The sequence below is a fragment of the Rousettus aegyptiacus genome, unplaced genomic scaffold (genome assembly GCF_014176215.1).
Source record: "Rousettus aegyptiacus isolate mRouAeg1 unplaced genomic scaffold, mRouAeg1.p scaffold_m13_p_16, whole genome shotgun sequence".
In the NCBI taxonomy this organism is placed as follows: Eukaryota; Metazoa; Chordata; class Mammalia; order Chiroptera; family Pteropodidae; genus Rousettus; species Rousettus aegyptiacus.
In genome coordinates, this window is record NW_023416291.1 from 35,206,317 (window position 1) to 35,229,262 (window position 22,946).

The 22,946-nt window shown below is 54.7% G+C and overlaps 2 protein-coding genes across 7 annotated transcripts in view; one reads left to right on the forward strand and one right to left on the reverse strand.

The window, feature by feature from the left end:
* The window catches only part of CCL25 (C-C motif chemokine ligand 25), a 29,054-nt gene extending 26,513 nt beyond the window's left edge, over positions 1-2,541 (forward strand). For all 6 annotated transcript variants that reach the window (XM_016163168.2, XM_016163167.2, XM_016163169.2 and 3 more), the window contains 4 exons: positions 1,353-1,470; positions 1,563-1,699; positions 2,027-2,146; positions 2,382-2,541. In XM_016163168.2, coding sequence (XP_016018654.2) covers positions 1,353-1,470; positions 1,563-1,699; positions 2,027-2,146; positions 2,382-2,389 — 383 coding nt within the window. In that variant the 3' untranslated portion in view covers positions 2,390-2,541. The remainder of the gene's footprint in view (positions 1-1,352; positions 1,471-1,562; positions 1,700-2,026; positions 2,147-2,381) is intronic.
* Positions 2,542-4,747: 2,206 nt separating this feature from the next.
* FBN3 (fibrillin 3) overlaps positions 4,748-22,946 on the reverse strand; it is a 52,293-nt gene continuing 34,094 nt past the window's right edge. Inside the window, exons 44-64 of the mRNA XM_016163034.2 lie at positions 22,630-22,755; positions 22,244-22,360; positions 20,858-20,986; positions 20,216-20,335; positions 19,381-19,506; positions 18,386-18,538; positions 18,176-18,241; positions 17,832-17,957; positions 17,379-17,498; positions 17,134-17,256; positions 16,237-16,371; positions 15,967-16,092; positions 14,699-14,905; positions 13,765-13,890; positions 13,057-13,179; positions 12,752-12,868; positions 9,920-10,048; positions 9,713-9,832; positions 8,278-8,512; positions 7,510-7,657; positions 4,748-5,086 (exon numbers count right to left, since the gene is read on the reverse strand). Of these exons, the coding sequence (XP_016018520.2) occupies positions 4,748-5,086; positions 7,510-7,657; positions 8,278-8,512; positions 9,713-9,832; positions 9,920-10,048; positions 12,752-12,868; positions 13,057-13,179; positions 13,765-13,890; positions 14,699-14,905; positions 15,967-16,092; positions 16,237-16,371; positions 17,134-17,256; positions 17,379-17,498; positions 17,832-17,957; positions 18,176-18,241; positions 18,386-18,538; positions 19,381-19,506; positions 20,216-20,335; positions 20,858-20,986; positions 22,244-22,360; positions 22,630-22,755 (3,011 nt within the window). The remainder of the gene's footprint in view (positions 5,087-7,509; positions 7,658-8,277; positions 8,513-9,712; positions 9,833-9,919; positions 10,049-12,751; positions 12,869-13,056; positions 13,180-13,764; positions 13,891-14,698; positions 14,906-15,966; positions 16,093-16,236; positions 16,372-17,133; positions 17,257-17,378; positions 17,499-17,831; positions 17,958-18,175; positions 18,242-18,385; positions 18,539-19,380; positions 19,507-20,215; positions 20,336-20,857; positions 20,987-22,243; positions 22,361-22,629; positions 22,756-22,946) is intronic.

A 22,946-nucleotide genomic window follows, 5' to 3' on the forward strand; every position in this document is an offset into this window, starting at 1 on the left:
GCAAAACGCTTGGCCCAGTGTCTGCTGGCAACATGATACACATTACTATTAATGGGAAATCCCTTCCCTCTTCTTTCTTGATTAGGCACTTGAGGATTTTGGTGACAAAAGGCAAGTTCTGGGCATTCAGTGTCCCCCTTGACAGGAGCCCTCCCACTGTGTCCTCCATCCTGGTGGGCTCTGGGGAGGCTGCTGAACCGCACCAGCAGGTGGAGCAGGGTTGAGGTCCCATGGCCTCACCCACCTGCCTCACCTGCCCCTCATTAGATCTAAGGCCCTAGCCTGGCCCCTAGCAGACCTTAGCCTTTGCCCTGGAGGGGCTGGGCTTTGTTCCCATTGTCTGCTATCAGAGGCCCATTCCAGGATCAGGGCCCAGCCCAGGCCCTTTGATCCCAGGGGCAGAAAGGCCTCCAGTCCCAGGAACTGCCTTCCTAGGACAGCAGCCCAGGGTCCCTCTGACTCTGCTTCCCCTTGCCCTCCCATGCTGCTCGATCTCTTCCCATTGACTCCTCCCTCCCTCTATGCTCTACCAAGAGGACTCATATTTAGCCTCTCTAGGGGACAAATCCCAGAGAATCCTTGAGGCCTCTGCATTGTCTCCTTTATCAATTCATCCCCTGCCTCCAGGCCCTCTGGCACCAGCGCCTCTTCTGAGCACCTCCCCTCCAGGTCCCTTTGCTTCCCTTGCCAGCAGAGATCAACTTCCCAGTGTCCCCACCAGGCCATCCCCAATGAGATCGCTGGATCCGATTCCCCTCTGTATTTGTTCAGACACCCGGCACCAAATAGAAACTCTAAATGCTGTTGTTCGACTAACGAACGGGTAAATGAAAAGGAACTTCCCGGTCTCTTGCCAGGTGACTCAGAGTGGTCACTCAGATAGGGACAGAGAGGAGCAGGTACCTGAGATAGACATAGGTGGGGAAGGGCCAGCCTGGAGCAGGAGCCAGAACACCAGGAGCAGCTGTCCAGGTGCTCATTTTAGGAGGAGGGACCCAGACAGGAGTGGTGGCCTGGGGCCCCTCCTCAGGTAGCTGCACCTGCCCTCTTGGCCCTCTGCCCTGGAGCAGGAGTGGAAATGGCCTTGGTCCCCTATTCATTTTGAGGTTCTGGGCCTTTCCCAGCCGGAGCCTGCAGGCCCTTTCCAACTCCTGCCAGCTGTCCCCATATCAAGGGCTAAAGGTGAGACTAATGGCTTCCTTATTGCCTGGGCTGTCACCTCAGCCTCCACTGGGCTGTCATGCTATGTTTGCGGTATGTTTATGGCAGTGGCCATGCCTGCACACACAGTGCACACACAACTCCACAGGCGCACATAGGAAAGGGAGCCTGGGGTGGCCGTGTGATTGCAGGAGTCTTTGAGGACTGCTGCCTGGACTACCACCCCTACATTAGGCTGACCGTACTCCGGCGTGCCCAAAATTACCTGCGCCAGGATGTCAGCGGGAGCTGTAATCTGCCAGCCGTGATGTGAGTGGGGCCATGGGGGCTAGGGGGGACTCACACATAACTTTGCTCACTGCTTACACACTAACCTGGCATCCCTTCTGCCCAACCTGCAGATTCTACTTCCCCCATAGACAGAAGATGGTGTGTGGGAACCCACGGGCCAAGTGGGTGCGAGATGGGATGAAGTTGCTGAATACTCGAAAAAAGGCCCTCCTGAAGCATCATCAAGACACCGGGAGAAACTTCCAAGGTAGGTGAGACCCCAGCCCAGCATCTAGGGTGCCTATCCTCCCTGCTGAGGGACTCTGAGCTTCTCAACCCCCAAAGGAGGGGATTGCAGCCCAGCATACTGACAGCTGCCCGACCCCAAGAAAGCTAGTTGCTGGGGAGTGGGAGACTGAGTGAAAGAACAACTCTTTTAGTCAAAACACTGAATTGCTGGAGATGGAAAGGTCAAGTAAATGGGAAATTCATCAGCTCAAATGAGCAGCCAACAGCTTCAGGCTCGGTTGGATCCAAATACTCAGAGGGTATTGGCTGAGCTCTTATCTATTTCTCTTTCCATGTCTCTTGACAGGCTCTCATTCTGGAGTGAAGAAGTTTAGCTCTGGAACCTCCAGGCTACCACTGTCCATGTTTAGAGGTCACACCAGAAACAGCCAGAGGAATACCTCCCTCCTAGCAGCAGCCGATCCAGGTAAAGACTCAGATCATGTGACCATCCCTTCACTCATCACTGCCGCTGAGGGATGAGGGTTCATGATGAGCCCAGACTGGGTCAGGGAACTCACCTCCAAGACCAAGGAGGGCTGGCTCTGTGGACAGCCCCACAGGCTCACACATGGGAGGGTCACAGGTTTCACTACCCTGATCCAGCCCGGGTGACTTTGGCTCCACCCCAGTCCCCATTGTCTCTCCAATCCCTCCTGCAGGACCATGAGCCCACACATCTCCAGCATCAACCAGCACAAAATGGGCTGGACCTTTCTCTACCATGAACATCACCCTGCAGCCCTGGCTGCCTCAGCCCATGACCTTCAAGCCAAATCTCATCCCTGAATTTATGTTGGCTCCCCCCCCGCCACCCGCCACCTCCTGCTCCTTAGGCAGCTGGAAGAGGGGAGCTGACCTTACTTCTAGCCCCTAGTCTGCTCTAGGAACCAGAGCCAGCCCTGGACAATGGGTCTTATAATCACTGAGATACATCACCCACCTGCAGCCTCTTGCCACCCACCCCAGGCCATGCCCGTGTCTCTCTGGGTCCTTGCAAAATGCCAGATCACCGAAGGCACCCCTCGCAGCCTGTTTTTTAAAAATAAACCTTTGATGGGTCATCATTCTTGTCTGTCACATTTCATTATGGGACGTGAGTCCCTAGCCTATGCTGATTCCCACGTGATCCCCTCACTCCAGGATCTCTGCTCAGCCCTCATAGCAGACAGCTCTGTGGGGGCAAGGGTGGTGGTGGCAAGCACTGAAAGTGTTGGCCGCAGGCCCAGGTATGTCCAGTTGGTGATCTTGAGCAAACTGCTTACTCTCTTGGCACCTCCTTTCTCATCTATAAAGCAGGGGCTCTGCCTAGATCACAGGGCTATAGTGACTGACTAATTAACAGACAGAGAAGCCTCTGCAAGCTCTGATAGGCGCCCAGCAGCTCCTGATAAGTCAGGTGAACCAGACCCTGGCCAGGATAGAGCCCGGGAGCCAGGCACTAGTGACACTCTGCAAGGAAGGCTGGCTACTCTTCTGGGTCCAGGTCATTACCCAGACGAGCCACCCAACTGTGTTGTCCTTAGGAAGCCTGTTTCCATCATGACAGAGAATGTTCTGCATAAAAACCAAATACACCATCGCGAGGACAAGAAGCGGTTTGGGGCCAGGGACCAGACTTGGAAGAACCTGGGTCACATCCAGGCCCCACTACACTATGGGGGTAACCCCAGATTCCCCAAACTCTCTAAGCCTTGCTATTCACCCCTATAAAATGGGGCAATGACACCACCTGTCTCATACAAGTTTGTGGGGACTAAATACATTCCTGTCTGTGACATGCACATGCACACACTGACTACATTAATGCAATGAGAATTCCAGCCAAACTTGGGAGGTCTAGCCCAACCTGGAGCCAGGCAGGATAGCATGGTAGGTGATGGCATGACTGCCTGACTTTGAACCTGGCTCTGCTACCTGCAACCTGGAGTCGCCTTAGTCAAGCTGCTTAACCTCTCTGAGCCTTAGTTTTCCAATCTGCGAAATGGGGAGAGAATAGCAGCATCTGTTCCATGAGGTTGTACTGATGAATGAATGGGTCCATAACTGGAAAATACTTAGACTGTTGCCTGGTACATAGTGCGTGGTCTGGAAACATGAGCCATTTTCATCAGTATCCATGAACCCACTAGGGCTCACAGTTTGTGCCAAACTCATAGGTCTGAAATTGGCAGGGCCTACGGGTACCCTGAGATCCTGTCCCCACCCCTATGTCCACCGACCTCTCACCTACACTTTCTCTTCAGAGCACAGGACTGAAACCCATCCTTCCCACAGCTGCTGCCTTTCTGGGGCCTCTGGTTCCCCACGTGGCGCTGCTGTAGGCAGTATCTACTTTGAGAGTGTGCCAAGGGGGCAGAGGTAACCCAAAATAACTTTATTGTTTCTCCGCTTCTGATATAAAGCATTCTTGGAACCCTAGCCCGGTTCCCTGGGGGCATGAAAATGGCTGTGTGTCACCAACTCTGGCTGGGGCCCCCTGGGCCCTATTGCTTGGAGGAATGAGCCCCATGCCCAACACAGCTGCCATCCCATGTCCCACAGACCCTCTAGGGGCTGAGCCTTGGTGCAGTGCAGAAATTTAAGCCTGAGATTGACCAGATACAGGGAATCCCAGGGCCCTGATTGACCCTTGTTTGGAGGTGGAGGGTGCAGGCTGTGGCTTCTAGCTATCTCCAGGAAAGACTGAGTGCTGGAGAGAGGCTGGGCTCGCCTAAGGTCATAGTGTAGCATGTAACTGTTCCTGAGTTTTGGGGGTCCACCTGGTCAGCCATTACCACCAGGGATCGATCCTTTCCAGTTCCAGAATCTTCTGCTACTGGAGAGGAGGATGGCATGGGGGCCTTGGGGCCCATCAAGGCCAGGGCTCATCACCGGGGTCTCCCAGAGGTATGTAGTGAACAGATTCATCAGTTTCCCCAAAACTCCATGGAATGAAGCAGGGGTTGGGTGGTGCCCAGGCAGTGAGTCTGGAGAAGAGACTGTGGGAGGGGCCTGGGGCCAGGAGTGGGGTGCGGACCTTTCCTGGCTACACCAGCTGCAGCCGCACCTTCAGCCGCAAAGCTAGGACCCCTGGCCCTGGCTGCCCCTCTGGCCAGATGCCCCAGGGCCTTGCTGTGCTCACCACCTCCAGTTGGTAGGTCCCAGGCCCCAGCCTCCGACGCCCCAGCTGCAGGGAGCTGAGGCCACGGAGGTGATGCATGCGGAAGAAACCCTGCTCATTGCCATGGGCAATGACATAACGAACACGTCTTCCCAGACTCTCTAGTGCAGGCCGCAGCTTCAGGATGTGCTCGGCCAGGCTCAGGCGTGAGAGGTTCAAGCTCAAGGTCAGCGGGGCCTCTGAGTCTAGGCTGGCCATGCTCACCTGGGGGAGAAAGACCAGGTGGACGATGGTCAGAAGAAGGCAGAACCAGAAGGCGGTGGGCAGGGGGCCATACAGCCTTGGCCAAGGGGAGAGTTTATCCAATCTCTAAAGAGGAGGAAAACATGGAACACTCTCTGCCCTTGACTTCTGTCTAGCCCCCATCTACAAGGACAATGTTATTTATGGGCTATGAACAGGCATGAAAGCAGAGGCTGGTTCCCAGATGGAAAGCAAAGAGGGAAGGTGGCCGGCCACTTTTATATGCTGACTCTTGACCCCTAGTCTCGGTGGAATGGCTTTAGTGAGATCAACTGCCAATCTGGGCAGAGGGAATTGAGAATTTGCCTTCAGAGTCCTGCACAGGGTGTCAGATAGTGTTGGGCCCCAGAGCCCTAAGGTCACTCAAAGGTGGCCTGGGGTGGCTGGAGTTATGACCAAGGGCCTTGCAGCAGAAGCCAGCCGCAGAGAAGATACTAGACCAGACACAGTGAGGGAAGCACGAGATCCAGCTAGGCCAGAGACAAGAGCTGCCTGCCAGCTTTCCGGTTCCCGGAGGCCCGCTGTGCTTCCTGCATCTGGGTTCCTTGAGAGCCCTCTGTGTGCAGATGACAAGACCCTCTTTATCTGAGCTCCTGTGAGTGAGTGTGTTCCTGGTCCTGGCAGCCAGACAGAACTTTGAGTAAGTCAGCCAGTCTCAATGGCAGGCTAATCCAGGCTTGGTGCTGCATACAATCCCACAGGAGGTTATCTGTTTTCTTTTTTGCTCTGGACAGTGCTGTTTGTTTCACCTAATTGACATGCTGATGGGGTGTTTTGCTATTGCATTAAAGTGAAAACTATTCCTTTTCCCATCCCCTCAGTTCTGGAGATTTCAGCTCTTCCCCAGACATGTGCGCCTACTGACACCTGCTGGCAGTCTGTGGGTATTGCAGGCAAAGCCACAAAGCCCGTCCCAGGAGCCCTGACAACCACCCCACTCACTGCTACTGAGGACCAACTGCTGGCTACACAGCGGCAAACCTGACAGATACAGGGCCTTACCATTGTGAAGCTTACAGAAAATAATGGTAACAATGAGGTAATATATACAGCCACCATTTTCCCCAGCAAGAGGGGAAAAAAACGAGAGAAAAACAGTTCCTGGAACCATTAACCATATTTAGTTAATCTAATATTAATAGCCCCTCAGACTCAATATTTCTATCCTACTTCTGCCTTCACTTTCCCCATAGCATTTATCATGTATCGCATTTTGCCACGTGTTGTAAAATACAGTGTTTTGTTTCTTTTCTTTCTCTGTTAGAATGTCAGCCCCCTGGGCACAGGGACTTTCGCTTTGTTCACTGTTATCCCATCACAGTTCCCAGTGCACAGTAGGTGTTCAGCAAAACCTTTGGAGTGAAGGAGTTTGGTCCCAGATGGGGGTTAATGGCTCCCGTGCTCATTGATCTTTTTAGAAATAACAAAGTGATGGTGTCAGAGGGTGGTGACTGCAGAGGAGCCCAGGATGCTTGACCACAAAGACCAAGGCTGCTTATAAAGAAAAGGCCATGCAGTGTAGCTGTGGAATCTCTGCTCTGCCACTTTCAAGTTCGGCAGCTTGAGCATGCGACCTACGCTCTCTGAGCCTCAGTTTCCCAATCTGTATAACGGGTATGATAGTGGCATCTACACCTCTCAAGGCTGTTGTAAACATCGAGAGGCTGTAAATGCAATGTGCATCAAGAAGGTGCTTGATAAATGTTTGGCTTTCAGATCCTTTGGGGGATAGTGACCAGGCTGGCTAGCAGTAGCCTTAGGGACAAAACCACCATGTGGCACTACCTGGGGTCTGGATCATGGCTGGAGTGACCCCAAGGGGTGGAAGGGACAGAGCTGCAGGCTGCTCTGCTGTCTCCCAGAGTGTGGGGAAGACCCCTGCAATTTCTAGAGATGAAGCGACAGGAGGCCCAAGCATCGCAGGTACAGGAAAGGGGTGTAGAGGTGAAGGGTGGAAAGGAGGGTGATGAACGAAGGGGATAAGCTGGCTGTTCTGCGCCCCGTTGGTGGTAAATTCAGAGGAGCCCGAGGGAGGGCTTTGCCAGCCAAGAGGTGAGGGGTGAAAAGTTCCAGGGTGCAGGCAGAGTTGGGAGAGCCAAGCCCTTTCTTCTGCATCCAAGTGCCATGAAAAGGATCATGGGGAGCATCACAGCCCAGAGTGGGTCTGTACAGGAGGCACCTGACTTGTCACCAGAAGTAAGGTGGGGTGCTGGGAGCCTGTGTTCCCCAGAGAGCCCTGGGGGCTGAGAAAGTGCAGGAAAGCCCAAGCAGGCACCACGACTCAGGGACAAGCTGAGACAGAGTCTGGTGTTCCTACCCTTGGCCCATTCCTGCCTGCCCTCACCACTGACCATACCACCACACCAGTGCATCCCCTGTGGCACCTGGCGGTTGCTGTGGATGCTGCGCCGTGGACGGTCACGAGAGGGGAGGCTGTTGATCTTGCATTCGTAACAGGCTTCAGGTGCAAGCAGCTCCTCATCTGGGCCGTTCTGGGATCCAGGGCTGAGGCTGAGGCCGGAGACGCAGTGCCTAGGCCAGGACAGGGGGGTGGCAGATCTTCAGGGAAAAGGTGGTAGGACCTCCCGAGCCACCCTCACATTCCACTGGAGCCATGCTGCTGTGGGCGCAAGCATTGTTATGCAAATGTGCCCGTGCGGCTTTGCATGCACCTACCAGGGGACATGCATTTGTGTGTGCACGTGCATCCTTGCCTTATCTGGGCAGTGGTGTGAACCTGCATGCATGCAGGAGCGTATGAACGTACCTGGGTGCACCCAGGGGTCTGTGCACGTGCAAACCTGCATGCATATTGGGATGCCAACATGTGCTTGTGCATGTGTGTGTGTTGAGATATATGAATGCACGAGGGTGCCCAGACATGTTGGCACGGTGTAAGCCATGAAAACACTTGGGTGTATTACAGAGAAGTGTGCACCTATCACTGTGGACATGCAAGCATGCAGGAGTGCCATGATGACAATTACACCATAGTGGGGTGTGAGCCTATGTGTGCACATGTACAGGTGCTGCTGGGGCTCAGTGCACCATTTTCTGTGCACATGCATGTACATATGTGTGTGCATGGGCCTGCACATGTGTGTACACTGCCAGGGTAGGGGGTCTGTGCCCACCGCACTCAAGCCCCTCACCCTTGCCCAGCCCGGAAGTAGCCTCGAGGGCAGCCGCACAGGAAGCCACCGGGGGTGTTGGCACAGCTGTAGCTACAGGGTCCCCCCCGCGCGGCACACTCATCCACATCCTGGCAGCCACCCAAGGTTTGGTCAAAGTCAAAGCCAGAGGGACAGACGCAGTGGAAGCCACCTAGCGTATTGTGGCAGGAGGCGCTGCCGCAGGCCGCCGGCGACAGGGCACATTCATTCTCGTCTGAGCGGGGCGGGGGAGAGAGACGACATGGGAGGTGGGGGACCAGCCTTTGCACTCGCACTGCTCCTCCCCCACACGTGGCAACTTCGGCTCCTCTTTCAGAGCCCAAGGCCAATGTCAAAACCTCCATCAACCTCCCATGAGCCCTGCAGCCCTGTAATTCTCCAAAGCATTTCTCTAAACGTCCCAGAAATCCTAAATTGTGGGGTGGTCTAAAACAAGGTGTCTCCTCCTTGGAGCTGTTGACATGTGTGACTGGATCTCTGTGGGGGGGGGGGGGGCAAGGAAGCACCCATCCCGGGCGCCAGGAGCACCCACTGCCCAGTTGTGACAACTATAAATGTCTCCAAGACACTTCAGAATGTGCCCCACGGTGCAAAATGGGTTCCAGTTGAGAACCGATGCCTAATCAATCCCCATTTGCCCCATGAGACTGGACTAGAGGGCAGGGATGGAATCTGTCTCTCGGCTCATGTCTGTCTCTGCAGGGCCTGCTGCCAGGGAGGTCCTGGGGAAACCACAGCCAGAGGAGTGAGTAAGCCACAGTGGAGGCGACAAGCTGAGAACAGGGAGCTGGCAGCAGAGGCCATGGTCTGGGTGGTCCCCAGGGGCAGCACACCACAGGGCAGTAGGGGACAGATGTAGACTGTAGCTGAGGACCCACCATAGGGGCAGGAGGAGGAGCTGGAGAAAAGGCAGTGCTGGTGAGGTGGCAGGAGAGTGGGGACGGCCACATCCTAGAGGCCACGAAAGGAGAGAGTGTCCAGAAGGGTCAGGCAGCAGTGCTCAGAGCAAAGGAAGTAATTAAGCTAAGGGACAGAGGAGCAGAGGACTACCCACACACCTGCCCCCTCAAAGCCAGGAGCCTCTGCAGTGGCTGTGGCAGAGATGTGGCCCGGCTGCCAGCTCTGCACTGCCGCACCCACCACAGACATCGCTAATCAATCACAGCACTCTTTCCCAGCAATCACAGGCACCATCTCGGAATCTTTCTCAGCTGAGCCCTCCAGGTCACCACTCCCTAAGAAATAGACTTTGCCATGCTGGCTCTGCAGCCCCGATGCCCGGCAGGGGAGAAAATACTACCTTCCAGGCTGGCCCATCTGACCTTTAGTATCCTGCAGGGGGATGGTTCCTAGTCACCTGCTCTGGACAGGTTTTGGTGGGGGCTTCGGCTTCTTCCTGGCCCCCACCACTCACCCACACACTGGCTCCACAGGGAGTGTGGCGTGAAACCCTGGGGGCAGCTGCAGCGGTAGCCCCCCAGCTCGTTCTGACAGCCATGCTGGCAGCGATGCGGCCCGTCACATTCATCCACGTCTGCATGACAGAGAAGGAGAGAGGGCTCACCTGGCAGCCTTTGGGACCACCTCCCAAGCCTAGACTCCGCGCGAAGCCCGGCTCTACCTTCGCAGCCACGGCCTGAGCTGTCCGGGGCGAAGCCTTGATAGCACTCACAGCTGAAGCTACCTGGGTTGTTGCGGCAGTGTCCACGGGTGCCACACAGGCCAGGCTGGCTCAAGCACTCGTCGTTATCTGCAGAGGATGGCGAACCGGCAGGGCCACCTTGCGGTTAGGGATTCAGGGCAGGCACCATGACTCTGGGCCTACATCAACTGTGTGGCTTTGGGCAAGTCACTTACCCTCTTTTTGCCTCAGTTTCCCCCTCTGTGAAATGAGATTTATAACAGTTCCCACCTCGCTGAATTGCTGTGAATATTTGAGATCACACACATAGAGGACATCATCTGAATCTTATCTGCGCCACCTCAAAGCTGTGTGACCTGAGGCAAATGACTTACCTTCTCTGTGCCTCAGGTTCCTCAGCTGTAGCATGGAGATGGTAATACCCACCTCACTGAGTTTTTGTGAGAATGAAATTAATCGAATCATGTAAAGGGCTTAGGACAGTGCCTGGCATGGGAGTAAAGGGTTAATAAACCCCCTCTCCTCTTCCATGGGAGAATGACCCAGGGTAACTGTTACACTCTGTTTTTGTGGGATGTCAACTAGTGTTACAGGCTCAGAAAAATTTGTGTCTCCCCCCAAAATGTGTCTGTTGGAGCCCTAACTTCCAACGTGATGGGTTTGGAGATGGGGCCTTTGGGTGACGATTAGGGTTACATGAGGTCATTGTGGGATCAGTGCCCTTATCAGATGAGACAGCAGAGCACTTGCCCTGGCTCTCTCCAGCATGGGAGCACAGGTGAGAAGACGGCCATCTGCAGGCCAGAAGGGAGTTCTCCCCAGCCTCGATCTTAGACTCCCAGCGTCCAGAACTGCGAGCAATAAATATCTGTTGTTTAAACCACTCAGGTTATGGTATTTTGTTACGCAGCCTGAGTTGCCAGGCAACGTTGCCGTGGTGGTCATGGCTATGGCCAGTAAACTGCATTAAGAACACTACATTTCATCCAACACTTCATTGGATCTGAGTTTTGGCTTCTTTGAATACAGAGATTATTAATACTAGGTACATTCCTTTGGGGACCTGGGATCTCTCTTGGGTACAAGAGGCATTGGGGAAATGGGGCTTCTATGCCAGAGTGGCTCCTGCAGCTGTGTGTAGTCTCATCCTTCGTGTCTCAGCTGTCACTCGAGGGGCCACAGAGACTACCCCTGGAGTCTTCACCAGGATCCTGCCGGAGAGACACATCCAGTGCCACCTGCAGTTCTCCCCCTTTTATCCAGCAAAACAAACCAAGGGTCAGGTGGCCTATTGTGGTCATGTGTGTGTGACCTTCTGGTTCAATTGTTAGCAAACCAGGGCCCCATGGGACAAATCCAGCACACCACTTGTTTGTGTAAATAAAGTTCCATTGGCACAAAGCGACATTCATTCATGACCTATCATCTATGGCTGCTTTTGAGCTACAATGGCTGAGCTGAGTAATTACGACAGAAACCATGTGGACCACAGAGTTGAATATATCTACTAACGGGTCCTTCATGGAAAAAGTTTGCTATCCTCTGACCTAGTTAGCCTAAGACCACCCACCAAGAGTACAGGCTGTACAGGTGTTAGTCACGAACGGTCTGGAGCCTTCGATCTGCAGTATCAACGCAGTAGGGGCCTGGCTGAGAATTTAAACTCTATTCCAGTGAGAGAAGAAGTCCTGTGTGAGTCGGCTGTGTGTCATGTACATACAGGATGCACGTGCACTGGCACGTTGGCTTGTGTGTGTACACGCTTACAGATGCACCCATACAAATGTCACGTTAACGGTGCTCATCTTAGGAGGCAGCGAAACTAACTTCGCCATGCAGAAAAAGAGAAACGCGTGTCATTTCAAGGCCCAGAATGCTCTTCCCCCAACTTATACGTGGCTCGCTCCTTCACCTCCTTCAAATCTTTGTTCAAATGTCTCCTTTCGATGAGGCTTCTCCTGATCCCTCTTTGAAAAATAGCAGCTTTCCTGATCTCCTTGCTCTGCTTTCTTTTTTCTTTCATGCTCCATGTCACCCTTGAACATGGTACAGTGTTAATGTCTTATGTTTGTTTCTAGTCTGACGCCCTGCTAGCAAGGACAGCCCATGATGGCGGCAAGCCTGACCACCGCGTCCATTTCTGCACCCTCAGAGTCTAGGCTGGAGCTAGGCACCGCTTTTGAAAAGGGCCAGATAGGAAATATTTTTGACCCTATTGCTATTATAGCCCAGAAGTAGCCACAGCAATATGCAAGTGAATGGGCATGGCTGTGGTCCAATAAAACTTTATTAACAAAAGCAAGCAGGAGGCCAGGCTCAACCTGGGGGCTAGAGTCTGCTGACCTCTGGTCTAGAGCACTGCCGGGTACACAGTAGGTGCTCAGTAGGTATTGGCTGAGTGGATTGGTGGGAGACTGAATAGGGCCACCCTTGGATGGGCTGGACCTTAGGAGAGGTCTGTTTCTCCCAGACCACTAGCCATTAAGAAGTGATGGGAGTGACAGATGCTCTTGCAGCTTTAGGTTCTGAACCAGCTTCCCCTTTGGACCCTGTGAGCTCCTGGGCTTTCAGGAGCACCCTGGGGAGGGCCTTGGAGAGAGACTCAGTGGGGACTGGTGAGGTGTCTAGGGTTGAGGTCAGAGGGATTCCTCAGGGCAGGCCTCCCAGGTCCCTAGGGAAGGAAGGAGACTGAGGTTCTAGATGCTACTGGGCACTTACTATTTATTTGCTATTTGCTTGCTATTTATTTATTTAAATAAATGAAGGCCAGAGTCATGAACCAGCTGTTGTGTGAAGGGTGAGGGGACTCACCGAAGCAGGCCTGGTGGTGCTGGGTGAAGCCGGGGGGACAGCGGCAAGTGAAGGCGCCAATGGTGTTGACACAGAAGAACTGGCAGTTGTGCTGCCTGGAGGTACACTCATCCAGGTCTGTGGCACAGATGGTCCCAGGGCTCAGGCCCGGGCCCAGCTGGGACCGGGAGCTTCCCAGGGGAACGATCCTAGAGATGGTGCCCTACGCCATGCAGTGGGAAGGGGGTGAGATAGTCCAGGACATGCCCTGGGCTTCCCCAGGGGGGAGCGATGAAGCCCCGCAGGGCGTGAGGGAGGGACATCACCTCTGCAGGTCCTGCCGTCCTCCTCCAGCAGGTAGCCGCGGGGGCAGGCACACAGGAAGCTGCCTTCTGTGTTTTTGCAGAGGAAGGTGCACGGCGTGGGGCTCTGGATGCACTCGTCCACATCTAGAGGGGATGGCAGCATGCAGGAGGATCGAATGGACATTACCAGGAGCTCAGGGGCTGGGGTCTCTACCCTAGCCCTGTTGAGGTCTCTTCCCAGATCCTAGCCATCTAGAATCTGTGAGTTTACATAAAGAATTGATACTTTTTTCTGTAAAATAAAATTTAAAAAAAGAATAATCATGCTGGGCCTTGTGGGCCACACGGTCTTGCCTCCGTCTTCTCAAGTTTGCCTTTGTAGCAGGAAAGCAGCTATAGAGAGTAAGGAAACAAACAGGGATGACTGTGTGCTAATAAAACTTTATTAACAAAAATAAGCCTAGGGCCGGATCCGGTCCTTGGGTTGTTTGCCAACCTGGCTGAGATGAATATCTGCTATACAGGTAACTGAAAACCTTAGGATGCACAAAACTACGGGAGAAAAGTGGCCCAAAAAAGGCCAGGGGAAGAGGAGAGATTAGTGGTTACTTTTGATTTTGTGGTCCATATGGTCTCTGTTGCTCAGGTCTTGGTCATCTCACAGAAGCACAGGCCAGGAACTGTGTGGAGGAGCTGGGCTGGGTCGGGGGTGGGGAAAGAGGGGCTCACCCAGGCAGGCTGTGGCTGTGGCATCTGGCGTGTACCCGGGCTGGCAGTGGCATCGGAAGGAGCCAAGGCTGTTGATGCACTCACCATTGGGACACAGGCGAGAGAGCACACGGCACTCGTCCACATCTGGGGACAAGTAGAGCTTGGCTGGGGCTGGCTGCCTCGGGTCACCGGGGCATGACTCTTCCTTTTAGCCCACCAGCCCTCTCTCCGGAGGTCGGGCCAGCCTCTGCTCCTCCCTCCACCCCCGAGCTGAGGATCCCACCTCAGGCTGCAGGTGGCACCTCTGCAAGCAGGCCACGCTAATGAATCTCCTTCTGCCAGACACTTGGAACGCCCAAGGGGACACAGCCATCCCGCGTACTTGGAAGCACAATGGCACACAAGCATTTGATACCAGTAACACACACAGACACTGGCAGAATCACGAGCACACATACTCAGGGGCTCCTCTGTCCTCCAGTGCATCCTTGCAAAGGTGCTTCCTTCTCAGCCCCTGATGTCACTGCCGCTCACTTGGGATGACCTGTCACCTTCACTGACATGCTTGATGAGACATGTTCGTGCACAGATACACTCCCACTCACACATACACACCAGCTCACAGACACTCACCGGAATCCAAAACACATGACTGGCTCGCTCCCTCTCCCCCCCCTTCTGCTTCGTACTCCTCACCCAGCTCACACACAGCTCACACACCAACCCACACTCATTAATGAGCCCACAAAAGAACAAAGAGCACGCACGTTGCCTCACACACCTGCTCACACATACACCCAAGTTCATGTACCCGCACACACAGCCAAGAATGGGTTTGGTTCACACTGGTCCACACAGACCAGCCAGCACGCGTGCACGCACACACACGCACACTCTCTCTCTCTCTCTCTCACTAAAGCACCTGCACTCCTGTGAGCAAACCCCCACCCACCTCGGCCTTCGTCGGTATAACCTGGGCCATGGGGGCACAGCTTCCTGTGGGCAGAGGTGCCAGGCAGGGGACAGAGCTCGCAGCCAGGCCCCCAGCCACGGCCACCCCCGCAGCAGCACTCAGCCCTGGTGACTGCCTCGCCACCGCTTGATGGAGCCTGGCACACAGTCTGCAGCACCTCGGAGAAGCAAGGCCCCCGCCGGACATCTGCAGAGAATGAGTGGGGCAGTGGGTGGAAGAAACGCACTGTCGGGATCGCCCTTCTCCACGGCGACCGACCGGAGGAGCTGTGTCTACAAAGGGGCTCCCGAGTCTCTGACAGCTGCGCCTGTGCCTGGGGTGCGCCCTTCCCAGCTGTTGTTCTCTAGCAGTTTTAAACGCCCCCTCTGGGCTGGGGCTGGGGCTAGAGCTGTGGCAGAAGCTATAGACCTGAAGATCAGAGAGCTAGCCCCAGGCTGCAGACCCTGGGCTGCTCTCTGAGAGCCAAGGGCAGCTTCCCTCTGGCTGCAGAGAGATTAGAGGGTCTACAGGCAGCTTGGAGTCTGGGGAACACTGGGGAGTTGGCAAGAGGTGGTGGCATCCTGGACAGATGGTGGGGACAGAGCCAAAGGATGATGTCCAGAGGCATGTGGAAAGTGGAGAGGACAGGCTGGAGACCAGACGTCAGTAAAGGACAGGAGGCCACTGGCTACTCTAGCAGCCTGGCTTGGGGGTCTGGGCAGGTGTTGGGGCATCACCGAGACAGGACTTGGGGGCAGAGAAGTGGGCTTGTTTTGGGGTGAGCTGTGTCTGGGCGGTACTGGGGATGGGGGTTCCTGAAGGCAGCTGGACAGATGCATCTGGCCTAAAGCTGAAAGGTGGAGACTGCTGGGTGGAGAGAGTAATGAAGGCGGAGAGGAGAGTAGCAGGGACTGTGTGGAGACAGGGACTGACAAGTAGCTAGGGCAGACGGTAAACGTGGGTCACCTGCCAGGTTTAGCTCCTAGGAAGATGTAACCCTGGGCAGGGCTGGTCACTGGGTATGCCGGACGGGGAAGCGGGGAGATGATCTGCTGTTCCGGGGTGCTTGGCCGAAGGGAGGAAGGGAAGCATGGTGGCGTGCGGTGGGCACACGTGTCCAGATCGACTCGACAACCCTGCGTGCCCCTTGATCCCCCAGACCCTGGCAGCTAAACAACCCACCATGCGCCACCCTGGGACGCTCCCAGGCGGCAAGAGGGACGGGCACTGGGTGGCTGCATCTCCAGGGCCTATGCCTGGCCACTCACCATGGCACTCGGTGAGGGCGGGGCTGGGCTGGAATCCCTCGTCACAGTCACATCGGAAGCTGCCCGCGGTGTTGACACAGTGGCCGTTGGCACAGAGGCTGGGCTGGGCGCGGCATTCGTCCTCATCTGAGACCGGAGGAATGAGGCAGACCAGCGGAGAGGCCCTCAGAGCCTGCTCCCCCCAGTTTCGATGTCTGTCCCCCCACCCGCATCCTCTTGTTCCCACTTCTCCCTCTGTGGTGCTCCCCGTGCCCCGAGGCACCCCCTCACCTATGCAGCCCTCCCCAGAGCCGAGCTGCGGCTGCATGCCCAGGGGACAGATGCAGGCGAAGGTGCCGATGAGGTTCTTGCACAGCATGCCTTGAGCATGGCAGTCCTGCTGGCCATCTGCACACTCGTCCACGTCTGCAGGTGACCAGGGACAGATGGCGGCTAAGGTCAGGTGCCCCACAGCCTATGGGAGCCTGAGTCCCAACCCCAGGTGGTCTTGGGTGGGGTCGGAGTGAGGCCCCTGCTGCACTGCCAGGCTCCCAGCCCTCCGCTGCTGGGCCCAGGCCTTGTGATAAGCCGAGATGGTCGGGACGGCCCCAACACCCGCGTCCTCTGCCCGGACCAGGGTCTAAGAATCTGCAGGGCCTTCACCATCGTTGCTGGAACACTGGCCCTGCAATAGCCCTGGAGGGGCCACATGCCGGCCTGAGGTTTGAAACTGGACATTTGGGACCAGGAAACTCTTTGAGGTGAGAGGCTGATCTGCACCTTGTAGGGTATCTAACAGCACCCCAGGTTACTCGACGCCAGCAGCACCCTCCCACCCAACTGAGACAATAAAAAATGTCTCCAGACGTTGCCACATGTCCTCTGCAGGGCATGACTACTGTCCCCACTGCCTGTCCCACTCAGGGAGTGTCCAGCTGCCCCGCAGAGGCCTCCAGAGCCACACCTGCTGTGCAGTCAGGACCCGCGATGCTAGCACCCCGTTTCCATAACAACACTCACAAGGCCAACCCGCCGCACGGTCACCTGCCTCCCTCTCCCTCACCTTGTCACTTATTGTTCATTCCCGTCCTTGGAGATACAGGCTCTTATTTCTCCCTCTTTTCTCAGGACTGAGGCATGGGGAGCCTGGGGGCCCTGCCCGTGCCCACCTGTCCGTGCAGGTCCTACCTTGGCACATGGTCCCGTCCTCCCGTAAGGCATAGCCGGCCGGGCAGGTACACACGTAGGAGCCTTCGGTGTTGTGGCAGCGGAAGGCACAGAGCAGGGGGTTCAGGGAGCACTCATCTATGTCTGGGGAGGCCAGTGGAGGGACCAACTGGGGAGGGTCTGTCTGCAGGACCCCCACCTCCTCCCACAGACCCACACCCACTCCCACGTCACACAGCCCAGGTCCTGGGCAGGCAGGCTCATACCCTCACAGGTCATCATGGGGCCGGGCTCGAAGCCATCTGCACAGGCACATTCGAAGCCTCCAATGACGTTGGTGCACGTGCCTTTCCCACAGGGGAGCCCAACGGAGCACTCGTCTGTGTCTGGGGGGTGGTCGATGCCTTCAGAGAGCCCCCCATCCTTGATATTATCTTGTCTGCCTCCCCACTGACCGCCACAAACTGGATTGGACCAGGTCTGGTGTGGCTCTAGGCTAGATGCAGGACAGCATGCAGTATGTGTTCAATGAATGAATGAATGAACAAAGGAATGAATGAGTGACCAAATAAGTAAATAAATGAATGAGTAAATAACGGAGAGAAGGAAGAGTGGGTGGGGAGAGTGACAGTGGCTAAGGGGCAGGACCCTGCCCTGGGTGGGGCCTGCCCTGCTCCACTCTGCTCCTTCTTTTCCTGGGAGGCGGGCTGGTCACTCACCCACACAGCTGATGCCTGTGAAGTCCAAGCTATAGCCAAAGGGACACTCGCAGCGAAAGGAGCCATCGGTGTTGACACAATGGCCATTGGCACAGACGCCAGGATTCTCAGCACACTCGTTCACGTCTGTGAGCAGCAAGGGTTGCAGACACGGTGCCTGTCATGTCCTGGCCACACAGAGGGTCTCTTCCTTCCCTCCAGGCTGGAGGGGTTTAGCGCCATCCATGGGCCAGTGAAGAAGCCTGCAGCCTGGGAGCCCAGGCGGAGCCCAGACCAAGCTGGGTGCTAAAGGAGGAGGGCGCGGCGGCCTGGAGTGGCTCTTGGCGTGTGGGCGAGGGACTCACCTTCTCGAGTCTCGTCTGGGCCTGGGACCGCTCCGTGACCGAAGGGGCAGAGCTCCTGGAAAGCGGCTGGACAGTGAGAGGACAAGGGGGCGAGGGTCAGGGGCCAGGTGCAGCACTCCGGAGGGAAAATGGAGAGAAAAGAGAGCAGACGGGGTGGGGCGGGGGCACGGGACTGGGGGAGGGGAGGGACTGGACAGGGGCGGTGCTCACCACTGCCCTCCTGAGGACACAGCTCACAGGGGTCGTTCCAGCCCTCGCCGGGCCTCTGGCTGCAACAGCACCGGGTCTTGGTGGTGTTGAAAGCTTTGGGCACCGAGCACCTTCCGGCCTCGAAACGGGTGAAGCAGAAACTCTGCCGTGTGTCTGTGGGGTGATTCCCCAGAGAATTGCCGGAAGGGCCATTAGCAGTGCTCACCCACCCTATACCTCTTCCACCCCAGTCCCTACAAATGGGTGGGCCTGCCTCTACCAGCAGCCAATCAGAACACTCCAGGCCATGGTGGTTGGTTTGGGGGTGGACATGTGACCCATAGCGGCCCAGTGAGAATCAGCCTTGAGGCTTTTGTTGGACCCCCGGGAATTCCTTCCAGCAACACCCCTTTCACTGCTGTGAGGGTGCTCCAGGGACAGGGAGAGTGGTCAAACTCAGCTATGTTATTCTGGGATTAGAAGCCCCTTCCTGGGGAGGCAAAGTGACTAATCCCAGAGAGCAAGAGGACCTGACTTCAGACCTCCCATCTTCATTGCTGACCCCTGGTCCTCAGCCCCAGACTCCTACCAGCCTGAGAAATCCTCATGGTTGGGGATTGGGCCAAACCTGTCCCAAGAATAACGAATATTGATTGAATTGTCCTGCCCTCCCCCTTGTTCCTGGAAGAAAAGAGGCTGGCTCAGATTGAATGAGGCTAGCCCACGCCAGACAAGGCTAGCCTAGCTGAGATGAGGCCAGCCCCGGCAGGGCAACTGCAACCCTTACAGGACAGCCCAAGCCCAAGGGGCCAGGCTAGCCCAGACTGGACCAAGTTAGCCCTCCATGGACCTGTCTGGCCAAGAGGTCGGTTGGACTAGGACAACCCTACTTAATGCAGAGCTCCAGGAGATCCATATGAGAAGCTGCAGCCCCCTTTTCTGGTTGATTTGACTCTCCCCTGCCCCACCTCCCACCTCTTTTTGAAGCCCTGTGTGCTCTATGGCCCCAGACTCACCAAAGCAACGGTGCCCATTATCAGAGAGGACAAAGCCAGGCGGGCAGAGGCACTGGAAACTCCCAGGGCTGTTGGTACAGGTACCAAAGAGGCAGAGGTTGGGCTCCTCCAAGCACTCGTCGATGTCTGGAGGGGCAGGGATATAGCTGAGCGGGGGTGTGAGCAGGACCCTGGCTGGGGCGGGGCAGCCTCGCCTGTCAGGAGGGACTGACTGGGAACAGGAGCCCCCAGGGCTCAGTATGAGCCAGAGCACTAGGGGGCAGTATGAGGGGAATTTTCTAGAAGGTATATTCAGGGTAGGAATTATGATCAGGAAAAGTCCATCTTTAGAGATAAAATCTGTATAAAGATAAACAAGATTAGATAAAATTTAGCCTACGTTGGATGGAGTTAGCTCGCACTACATTAGGCTAACCTAGATGGGCTAGACCAGAGATGGCCAGGCCAGACTGGTCCAAGTTAGCCCACACTGTACAAGGTTAACTCATCTGCTCAAACCAAACTGATCTAGGTTAGCCCAGGTCCTACAAGGCTAGCTCAGATAGATTAGATTGGAGGAGGCCAGGCTAGACTGGTCCAGGGTAGCCCGCACTATATAAAGCTAGCCCAGATGGAGACTGGACCAGACAGAGATGGTCAGGCAAAAGAGGGGGGGGGGAAGGAGCCGTCAGCCCAGAGTGCTTATAATAGTGTGTGGAGGTGTGTTGGGCACTGTGCTAAGTGTATCTCCACCCTCACCACGCCCCTAGCTGGTGTTCGCATGTTACAGATGGGGAACAGAGTCCCAGAGATGCCTCCCTGGCTTCAGAGCTGGGAGGTAGGGCCGGACGCTCACCTATACACTGGTCATTCTGCACCTGGAAGCCGGGGGGACAGATGCAGCGGAAGGAGCCTTCTAGGTTCTGGCAAGTCCCTGGCAGGCAGGCTCCTGTGACTCTGAGACACTCGTCGGTGTCTGTGGAGAGGAGGAGGGGTCCCAGCACCAGCCAGTGGCAGGGGGCTCGCCTGGGACCAGGACCAGCACCTACAGTTAGTGCATGATGACTGAGGGACCCAGGACAAGTCTTCTCTGTGGCAGGCCTGGAGCCAGGGAAAGGGCTGAGACTCAAGAAAACAGGGACAGGTGGGGACGGATATTCTGAGTCCTGGGGTGGAGCCAGGTGGTATCCGGGGGAAGAGGGGACATAGTTCCTAATCTCAAGCCACTTGCAGACATCTTTCACAGTTTCCATAGCATCCTCTTAGCACTTCTGCTATCCCATACTTTGGTAAATTTAGATTTTTCAAAACAGTTTCACTCTCAATCACAAACCTTGTGAAAATACGGGTGTGATGTGCTGGTTTTATTTTTTCTTTTTATTCCTTAAAATAAATGCACGATAATGGAATAAAACCACGACCACGTAGAAGTACCAGATGCAGGTAAACTTGGAGCAGGGGCTGGCCGAGATGGCTCCCAGCATCATGCAAGACTCACCCATACAGTTCTTCCCGTCGGTCATGAGCTCAAAACCATCCTGGCAGAGGCAGTGAAAGGAGCCAATTGTGTTGAGACACTGGCCAAATCGGCACACCTGTCCTGCCAGGGTAGTGCACTCATCCACATCTGCAAAGGGTAGATGAGCAGGTGTGGTCACCTCTAGCTCTGGGGCTCTAAGCCTCCCTTGGAATTCCATCCACAATGAAGTTAAGTTGATGGCAGTGACTTCAATTCATGAAGCACTCACATTCCGAACTGTATATATTAACCTTCCAACTAATCCTCGGAGGCAGATACCAATATTTTCTAAGATAAGCATTTTAATGCTGTGAATTTGCCTCTAGAGACTCCCTTAGCTGCATCCCACACATTTTGTTGTTTTCATCTTTATTTAATTCGAAATATTTTCTATTTTCCCTTATTAATTCTTCTTTGATCTATGGATTCTTTAGGAGTATGTTGTTTAGTTTCTAAATATTTGGGGATTTTCTGGATATCCTCTGTGACTGACTTCTGGTTTAATTCCCTTACATTCTGAGGACTTACTTTGTGTGACTTAAGTCCTTTTACATTTGTTAAAGTTGGTGAATGTTCATGTGCATTTGAGAAAAATTCGTATTCTAGAATGTTCTAGAAATATCAGCCAGGTCTAGGTGGTTGATGACCATATTCAGGTCTTCTGTATCTCTACTGATTTTCTATTTGTTCCCTCTATTACTGAGGGAGAAATGTTGACGTCTTCAATTATAATCTGAATTTATTTATTTATTAGTTCTGTCAGTTTTTGCTTCATTTGTTTTGGAGCTCTATTGTCAGATGCATATGCATTTATGATTGTGATGTCTTCTCAGAGAAGTGACCTCTTACTCAATAGCTAATGTCTCTCCTTATCTCTGATAATATTCCTTTTTCAGAAGTCTATTGGTCTAATATTAACATAGGTAGATACTACTACTAATTTGTTTTACAGAGGAGAAAACTAAAGCACAGGGAGGTAAAATAACTTATCTAGGGTCACACAGTTGCCAGGTGGCAAAGGAAGGATTTGAACTTAACCCACTTGACCTTGGAGTCCATGCTTTTAACCACTGCACGAAAATGCCAACACCACAACACCCCAGGTGTTGGTTCACTGTTCACCTTCCTCTCTCCACTGTCCGTCTGCCTCTCATCAAACTGAATGTAAGCTCTAGCGAAGGACCCCGGGCACCTGAAAACTGAAGTGTGGGCAACTTTGTGATTGACTCATTTTCAATTCCCTGGGGTTGTTTTTCTGAAGGGAATCCTGGGGCGAGGTCCTTTATTTCAGAGGGGTGCCGTCAAGACACAGACTCACTTTCAGTGGGGTACCCTGAGGCCTGTCTGCCAGCCCACATGGCTCACCCATGCAGTCTCCGTTGTACGTCATCACAAAGCCAGGGAAGCAGAGGCAGTTGTAGGAGCCAACAATGTTCTTGCAGGTCCCGTTTCCACATGGCTGCCGGTCACACTCGTTGATGTCTGTCAGAGCAAAGCCCCCAACTCCTGCCCAGCCCAGCCAGGGCAATGAGCAGCTCAGGGACCAAGGGGCTGGGAAGTAACTGGTACTATTTGTTGCTCCCATTTTACTGATGGGAAAACTGAGGCACAGGAAAGTGAATATGTCATTTTTTCAAGGTCTTAAGTGACAGGATGGATAGAAGCACTGTCTCCATCCCAGAAGTGTAGATCAGTGCCCCCCCAACCCTTGGCCTCTTGGTCGGCAAAAAGGGGCAGGAGGGGGCTCTCACCCATGCACAAGGTCTGGTCCACTGAGGCCCGGAAGCCACGGTGACACAGGCATGTGTAGCCGCCCTCCGTGTCCACGCAGTCACCATGGCTACAGACATTCGGGATCTCCTGACACTCATTCCGTCCTGAAGAAAGGCAGGCAGTGTGGGGTCCCTAGGACCCACACCCCAGTGTTTCCTAAGCCTTTGCATGCTGCAATGGGAAAGCCAGAACCTGCCTGCAAGTCCCCTGTTCAAGCTGCTGCCAGCACCAAGCTGTCTGAACCTATTTCACCCTCGTTACTCCCCTATGAACAGATGCTCTCAGGGCCCCCACC